This window comes from Balaenoptera ricei, chromosome 3, assembly GCF_028023285.1.
Source record: "Balaenoptera ricei isolate mBalRic1 chromosome 3, mBalRic1.hap2, whole genome shotgun sequence".
NCBI lineage: Eukaryota > Metazoa > Chordata > Mammalia > Artiodactyla > Balaenopteridae > Balaenoptera > Balaenoptera ricei.
In genome coordinates this window covers 165,739,830-165,749,294 of record NC_082641.1, presented here as the reverse complement: position 1 = coordinate 165,749,294, position 9,465 = coordinate 165,739,830, and the positions used below count along the sequence as shown (strand labels likewise).

The 9,465-nt window shown below is 40.7% G+C and overlaps 1 protein-coding gene across 1 annotated transcript; it reads left to right on the top strand.

The window, feature by feature from the left end:
- The first annotated feature begins 8,260 nt into the window (after positions 1-8,260).
- Positions 8,261-8,828, top strand: LOC132362843 (transmembrane emp24 domain-containing protein 2-like). Its single transcript, XM_059917929.1, has one exon. It carries the CDS (start codon positions 8,261-8,263, stop codon positions 8,774-8,776), a length of 516 nt encoding a protein of 171 aa, XP_059773912.1. The 3' UTR covers positions 8,777-8,828.
- Positions 8,829-9,465: the final 637 nt, after the last annotated feature.

Here is a 9,465-nt window from a genome sequence, read left to right as displayed (position 1 = left end):
TGTAACTGGGTAGGATGAAAAAAAGAAGAAGGGAAAAGGAAGAGGAGATGAAGCAGGACGGAACCTCAACCCCTGGGAAGGAGCTGAAGGAGAGGAGAGGTTCCTGCATCTGGGGAAGCCCCCTCAGCAGCAGGGAGATCAGCTAGAACAGAAGAGGGGCTCCCGGGGCTCAGAGGAGAGCGCAGCAACCAATCTGTGGCAGGCAGGACAGAGTGAGACCTACACAGATGGTCTGTGCCACAGCCATGTGTGCCCCAGCCTGAGACATGTGTCTGCTGGTGTGGACGGGGTCTGGGTGATGGAACACAGGGATTGGAGAGCAGACCCAGGGAGAGGGCTGCTGTTGGCTGTACAGAGATAGATTGAGGGGACAGGAGTGAGGAGCTCTGCAACCAGGAATGCTCGTGGAGGAAGTCCAGACTGCCATAGAAGCAAAGTGCCATTGCTGAATGATGTGCAAAGGGCAGGGCTGCCATTGCAGCCTCTATCTCCATGCACTGGCCCCTGCCTCCCTGGGCACTAGAAAGGGATCCCACCAGGGCAGGCTCTCATGGCCCTGGCTGCCGCCTCCTCTTCTGCACCCCATCCCCCCTAGGGTGGGCTTTTGTGCTCCAGGGAATCCTTGGGAGTAGATGCCTGTGGGTGGCCCACATGCAGAGGTGGGGCTGAAACCACAGCTGAACCTCAGGGGCCATGCAACTAAGGAAGAAGAGCTGAAATCTCTCACGGCTGTGCAAATTGCAGATTTACACCCCTGCTACCGACTTTGTAAACTCAGCGCCTGCAGAACATCTGAACAGACAATGAGTGCTCCCACAGCCAAGACAGGTCTAGCTTTAGCAGCTATGGACTTTGTGGGCACATACATGCAGGGGTTGGGCCAGGCTAGAGTCTGAGTTGCCCCCACTCACCCAGAGCAGGTATAGATCCATGATTACTGCAATCCAGGGACCTGACTTCAGTGGGTCTCTACTGGTGGTCTGCTGAAAACAACACCTGAGAGACACCAGGACCAATTGCTGGCATACTCACAGCTAAGATGGGGCTGAGAGCAGTGCTAACAACAGTGTAATCAGAGTTCACACAACAGGTGAAAGGTGACACAACAGAGCACACCCACAGGTGAACATCTCCAGAGGAGGAATACTCAGTATCTTCTCTCCCAGTGGGAGTGCTTCAATCCCACCTACCTCACACTGCTGATCAGAAACACAGCTATGAAACAGATGTGGGGGCCTCTACTCCAACAACTAGGGAGCAGACCCAGCCCCTGACAGGGCAGTGACAACCACAGAGCAAAAGGGAGGCCCTGCTCAATATCCAGTGCAGGCTCTGGTCACCACAACATCAGTCACACCTTCTATCAAGGGGATAATGGCAGCATAAACTGAGGAAAGAAGTAGCAGACTTCTATACTAAAAACAGCCCTTGCACGAAAAAATATTAAACCCACACAGGCTACACAGGGACATTCTCACATAAAATTAGCCCTCCAAGAGTGTCTGATGGTCTGGCATTGGTGGGAAGAGCCCCCAGAGCATTTAACCTTGATGGTCAGTGGGGCTTTAGTGTAGGAGCCCCACAGGGCTGGGGGAAACAAAGACTCCACTCTTGGAGGGCACACACAAGGTCTCATGTGCACTGGGGCCCAGCACAAAGCTGTACCTCCATAAGAACCTGGGCTAGATCTACCTAGGGGTTTTGGAGTGTCGCCCAGGGAGGCAAGGCTCAGCTGTAGCTCACTGTGGGGGCAAGTACACTGGTAGTAGAGGCCCCCGGGAATATTGATCAGCCTGAGCTCTCCTGGAGTCCCCAAATCAGCACCAAGACCTGGCCCCACCCTACAACCTGCAGACTCCAAGTGCTGGAAAGCCTCAGGCCATACAATCAATAAGATAGGAACACAGCCCCACCCAGCAACAGACAGGCTGCCTAAAGTCGTGCTGAGCTCATAGCCACCTCAAAACACACTCCTTGACATGGTCCCACTCACCAGAGGGGAAAGACCCGGCTCCACCCACCAGAGGGCAGGCACCAGTACCTCCCACCAGGATGCCTAAACAAGCCTCTGGACCAACCTCACCCACCAGGGGGCAGACACAAGAAGCAAGAAGAACTACAATCCTGCAGCCTGTGGGAAGGAAACCACAAACACAGAAAGTTAGACAAAATGAGACAATGGAGAAGTATGTTGCAGACAGTGGAACAAGAAAAAAACCACAAGAACAACTAAATGAAGAGGAGATAGGCAATCTACCTGAAAAAGAATTCAGAGTAATGATAGTAAAGACAATTCAAAATCTCAGATAAAGAATGGAGGCACAGACCAAGAAGATACAAGAAATGCTTAACAAATACATAGAAGATTTAAAGAAAAAACAAACAGAGATGAACAACACAATAACTGAAATGAAGAATGCACTAGAAGGAATCAATAGCAGAATAACTGAGCCAGAACATATAAGTGACATGGAAGAAAGAGCGGTGCAGACCACTGCCATGGAACAGAATAAAGAAAAAAGAATGAAAAGAAATGAGGACAGTCTCAGGGACTTCTGGGACAACATTAAACACACCAAAATAAATCCAGGAGAATGGTTACCACTGGTGGTGGGTGGGGTGGGGTGGAGGGAGTGTTGAGGATTGGATTGAGAATGGAGATTAAAAAAATAATGACAATAATAGTATAATAATGTCTAATACTTGTATAGTGGTTATATTTGTCACTGCTCTAAGTGCTTTTTGTACTTTAGCTCATTTAATCCTCACAAGTCAATAGGTAGTTACTAGTACTTTCTGCATTCTACAAAGAAGGAGACCAAGTTATACTTCCTAACCATTGTACCAAATATTTCCTAAATTAAAAAAAAAATAAACAAATGAAACCATGGATAAAACATTGTCAATATTTAATATCTTAAAGTAGAAAAATAGCAACATGTTTGCTTTTGCTTTTGTTTTATTTAATTTGGAAATGTAGAGGTAAATTCCAGGAGAAACAAGGGAACTTGAACTTATAGGGGTCCCAGGAGAAGAAGAGAAAGGAAAAGAGCCTGAGAAAATATTTGAAGAGATTATAGCCAAAAAATTCCCTAACATGGGAGAGGAAATGGTCACCCAAGTCCAGGAAGCACAGAGAGTCTCATACAGGATAAACCCAAGGAGGAACACACTGAGACACATATTAATCAAACTCACAAAAATTAAATACAAAGAAAAATTATTAAAAGCAACAAAGGAAAAGCAACATACAAGGGAATCCCCATAAAGTTATTGGCTGATTTTTCAGCAGAAACTACAGGCCGGAATGGAGTGGCATGATATATTTAAAGTGATGAAACGGAAAAACCTACAACAAAGAATACTCTATCCAGCAAGGTTCTCATTCAAATTTGAAGGAGAAATCAAAAGCTTTACAAACAAGCAAAAGCTAAGAGAATTCAGCACCACCAAACCAGCCTTACAACAAATGCTAAAGGAACTTCTCTAAGCAAGAGGGAAAAAAAGGAGGCCACAACTAGAAACAAGAAAATCACAAATGGGAAAGCTCATGAGTAAAGGCAAACATAAAGTAATAGTAGGGGATTATCATATACATATATGATATCAAAACAAGCAACCATGTAAAGAGGAGAGTACAAATGCAGGAAATGGGAAATGCATTTGAAATTAAGAAACCAGCAACTCAAAACAGCCTTGTACATATACAGACTGCTATATCAAAACTTCATGGGAACTGCAAACCAAAAAACAACAATAGATACCCACACAAAAAGAAAAAGCAACCCAAACACAACACTAAAGATGGTCATCAAATCACAAGAGAAGAGAACAAAAGAAGACCAACAACAAAAAAATCCAAAACAATTGAGAAAATGGCAATAGGAACATACATACTGATAATTACCTTAAATATAAATGGATTAAATGCTCTAACCAAAAGACATAGATTGGCTGAATGGATACAAAAACAAGACCCATATATATGCTATCTACAAGAGACCCACTTCAGACCTAGGAACACATACAGACTGAAAGTGAGGGGATAGAAAAAGATATTCCTTGCAAATGAAAATCAAAAGAAAGCTGGAGTAGCAATACTCATATCAGAAAAAATAGACTTTAAAATAGAGACTGTTACAAGAGACAAGGAAGGACACTACATAAAGATCATTGGATCAATCCAAGAAGAAAATATAACAATTGTAAATATATTTGCACCCAACATAGGAGTACCTCAATATATAAGGCAAATGCTAACAGCCATAAACGGGGAAATGGACAGCAACACAATAATAGCAGGAACTTTAACACCCCACTTACACCAATGGACAGATCATCCAGACAGAAAATCAGTAAGGAAACACAAGCCTTAAATAACACATTAGACCAGATGGACTTAATTGCTATTTATAGAGCATTCCATCTGAAAGCAGCAGAATACACATTCTTCTCAAGTGCACATGGAATATTCTCCAGGATAGTTCACATCTTGGGCCACAAAGCAAGCCTCAGTAAATTTAAGAAAATTGAAATCATATAAGGCATCTTTTCCAACCAAAATGCTATGAGATGAGAAATAAATTATAAGAAAAAACTGTAAAAAACACAAACACATGGAGGCTAAACAATATGCTACTAAACAATCAATGGATCACTGAAGAAATCAAAGAGGAAATCAAAAAATACCTAGAGGCAATTGAAAATGAAAACACGACAATCCAAAACCTATGGGGCAGAGCAAAAGCAGTTCTAAGATGGGTGTTTATAGAAATACAATCTTACCTCAGGAAACAAGAAAAATCCCAAATAAACAGTCTAACCTTATACCTAACGTAACTAGAGAAAGAAGAACAAACAAAACCTAAAGTTCGTAGAAGGAAAGAAATCATAAAGGTCAAAGCATAAATAGATGAAATAGAGATGGAGAAAACAATAGAAAAGATCAATGAAACTACAAGCTGGTTCTTTGAAAAGATAAACAAAATTGATAAACTTTTAGCTAGACTCATAAGGAAATAAAGGGAGAGAGCTCAAATCAATAAAATTAGAAATGAAAAAGGAGAAGTTACAACTGATACCATAGAAATACAAGGATTATAAGAGACTACTACAAGCAACTATACACCAATAAAATGGACAACCTAGAAGAAATGGACAAATTCTTAGAAAGGTACAAACTTCCAAGATTGAACCAAAAAGAAATAGAAAATATGAACTGACAAATCACATGTACTAAAATCAAAACTGTGACTTTAAAACTTCCAACAAACAAAAGTCCAGGACCAGATTGCTTCACAGGCAAATTCCCTCAAACATTTAGAGAAGAATTAATACCTATCCTCCTGATACTCCAAAAAATTTCAGAGGAAGGAACACTCCCAAGCTCATTCTATGAGCTTCAGAAACCACCCAGATACCAAAACCAGACAAAGATACCACAAAAGAAGAAAATTACAGGCCAACATCACTGATGAACATAAATGCAAAAATCCTCAAAAAAATACAGGCAACCTGAATCCAACAAAAAATTAAAAGGATCATGTACCATGATCATGTGGGATTTATCTCAGGGATGCAAGTATTCTTCAATATAGGCAAATCAAACAATGAGATACTCCACATTAACAAAGAATAAAAACCATATGATCATCTCAATAGGTGCAGAAAAAGCTTTTGACAAAATTCAAAACCCATTTATGATAAAAACTATCCAGAAGGGCTTCCCTGGTGGTGCAGTGGTTGAGAATCTGCCTGCTAATGCAGGGGACACGGGTTCGAGCCCTGGTCTGGGAAGATCCCACATGCCGCGGAGCAACTAGGCCCGTAAGCCACAATTACTGAGCCTGCGCGTCTGGAGCCTGTGCTCCACAACAGGAGAGGCCGCGATAATGAGAGGCCTGCACACCGCGATGAAGAGTGGCCCCCACTTGCCGCAACTAGAGAAAACCCTTGCACAGAAATGAAGACCCAATACAGCCATAAATAAATAAATAAATAAAACAAATAAACCCCAAAAAAAGTTAAATTAAAAAAAAAATCTTATAAAAAAAAAACTATCCAGAAAGCTGGCACAGAGGGAATGTACCTCAACATAATAAAGGCCACATACAACAAACTCACAGCTCACATCATTCTCAGTGGTGAAAACTGAAACCATTTCCTCTAAGATCAGGAATAAGACAAAGATGTCCACTCTCACCACTTTTATTCAACATAGTTTTGGAGGTTCTAGCCACAGCAATCAGAAAAGAAAAAGAAATAAAAGGAGTCCAAACTGGAAAAGAAGAAGTAAAACTATCACTGTTTGCAGATGACATGATACTATACATAGAAAATCCTACAGACACTACCAGAAAACTACTAGAGCTCATCAATGAATTTGGTAAAGTTGCAGGTTACAAAATTAATACACAGAAATCTGCTGCATTTCTATACACTAACAACAAAAGATCAGAAATAGAAATTAAGGAAACAATCCCATTTACCATCGCATCAAAAAGAATAAAATAGCTAGGAATAAACCTACCTAAGGAGGCAAAAAACCTGTACTCTGAAAGCTCTGAGACACTGATAAAACAAATGAAAGATGACACAAATAGATGGAGAGATACACCATGTTCTTTGATGGGAAGAATCAATATTGTCAAAATAACTATCTTATCCAAAGCACTCTACAGATTCAATGCAATCTCTATCAAATTACCAATGACTTTTTTCACAGAATTAGAACAAAAATTTTACAATTTGTATGGAAACACAAAAGACCCCGAATAGCCCATGCAAACTTGAGAAAGAAAAACGAAGCTGAAGGAATCAGGCTCCCTGACTTCAGACTATACTACAAATCTACAGTAATCAAAACAGTTTGTTACTGGCACAGAAACAGAAATATAGATTAATGGAACACTATAGAAACTCCAGAGATAAACCCATGCACCTATGGTCAACTAATCTATGACAAAGGAGGCAAGAATATACAATGGAGAAAAGACAGCCTTTTTAATAAGTAGTGCTGGGAAAACTGAACAGCTACATGTAAAAGAATGAAATTAGAACACTCCCTAACACCATACACAAAAATAAACTCAAAATGTATTAAAGACCTAAATGTAAGGCCAGATACTATAAAACTCTTAGGGGAAAACATAGGCAGAACATTCTCTGACATAAATTGCAGGAATATCTTTTTTGATCCACCTCCTACAGTACGGAAAATAAAAACAAAAATAAACAAATGGGACCTAATGAAACTTAAAAGCTTTTGCACAGCAAAGGAACCCATAAACAAAAAGAAAAGACAACCCATAGAATGGGAGAAAACATTTGCTAATGAAGTGACAGACAAGGGATTAATCTCCAAAATATACAAAGCACCTCATGCAGCTCAATATTAAAAAAAAATGACCCAATCAAAAAATGGGCAGACAATCTAGATGGACATTTCTCCAAAGAAGACATACAGATGGCCAAAAAGCACATGAAAAGATGCTCAACATCACTGATCATTCGAGAAATTCAAATCAAAACTACAAAGAGGTATCACCTCACACCGGTGAGAATAGCCATCATCAAAAAATCTACAAACAGTAAGTGCTGAAGAGGGTGTGGAGAAAAGGGAACCCTCCTACACTGTTGGTTGTAATGTAAATTGGTACAAACATTATGGAGAACAGTATGGAGGTTCCTTAATAACTAAAAATAGAGCTACCATATGATCCAGCAATCCCACTCCTGGGCATATATCTGGAGAATATACTTGAAAAGTACACATGCTACTTTGAAAAGATACATGCTGAAGCAACTATACTCCAACAAAAATTAATTTTAAAAATATAAAATAAGATACATGCACCCCAATGTTCATTGCAGTACTATTTACGATAGCGAAGACATGGAAGCAACCTAAATGTCCATCGACAGATGAATGGATAAAGAAAATGCGATATATTACTAAGCCATAAAGAAATAAAAAGAATGAAATAATGCCATTTGCTGCAACATGGATGGACCTAGAGATTGTCATACTGAGTGAAGTAAGTCAGACAGACAAAGACAAATATCATATGATATTGCCTATATGTGGAATCTAAAAAAAAAATGGTACAAATGAACTTATTTTACAAACAGAAATAGAGTCACAGATGTAGAAAACAAACTTATGGGCTGAGGTGGCAGCGGCTGAGACGACCCCGGTGGCGGCGGCGACGGTGGCTCTGGAGGTTGCAGTCCCGGTCCTGGTTTTGGCCCCAGCCCCACCATGGTGACGCTCGCTGAGCTGCTGGTGCTCCTGGCCGCCATCCTGGCCATGGCCTCAGACTACTTCGTCAGCACTGACACGCATGCAGAGGAGTGCTTCTTCGAGCGGGTCACCTCGGGCACCAAGATGGGCCTTATCTGCGAGGTGGCTGAGGGCGTCTTCCTGGACATAGACGTGGAGAGTACAGGGCCTGATAATAAAGGAATTTATAAAGGAGACTGGGAGTCCAGTGGGAAATACACATTTGCTGCTCACATGGATGGAACATGTAAGTTTTGCTTTAGCAAAAGGATGTCCAACATGACTCCAAAAATAGTGATGTTCACCATTGATATTGAGGAGGCCCCCAAAGGACAAGACATGGAAACAGAAGCTCACCAGAACAAGCTAGAAGAAATGATTAATGAGCTCACAGTGGCAATGACAGCTGTAAAGCATGAACAGGAATACATGGAAGTTCGGGAGAGAATACACAGAGCAATCAATGACAGCACAAACAGCAGAGTGGTCCTTTGATGTTTCTTTGAAGCTCTTGTTCTAGTTGCCATGACATTGGGACAGATCTACTACCTGAAGAGATTTTGTGTGTGTGTGTGTGTGTGTGTTTTCTTCTTTAATCTGTTAATGTGGTGAATCACATTATTTTTAGAGTTAAAATAATCTGTATTCTGGAAAAGCCCAACATGGTTATCATATATTATTACCATTTTTATGTATTGCTAGTTTGTGTGTCCTAATATATTTTTTTAATTTTTGAATTTTATTTAATTTATTTTTTTATACAGCAGGTTCTTATTAGTCATCAATTTTATACACATCAGTGTATACATGTCAATCCCAATCGCCCAATTCAGCACACCACCATCCCCACCCCACCGCGGCTTTCCCCCCTTAGTGTCCATACGTTTGTTCTCTACATCTGTGTCTCAATTTCTGCCCTGCAAACCAGTTCATCTGTACCATTTTTCTAGGTTTCACATAATTGCATTAATATACGATATTTGTTTTTCTCTTTCTGACTTACTTCACTCTGTATGACAGTCTCTAGATCCACCCACGTCTCAACAATTGACCCACTTTTGTTCCTTTTTATGGCTGAGTAATATTCCATTGTATATATGTACCACATCTTCTTTATCCATTCGTCTGTCGATGGGCATTTAGGTTGTTTCCATGACCTGGCTATTGTAAATAGTGCTGCAATG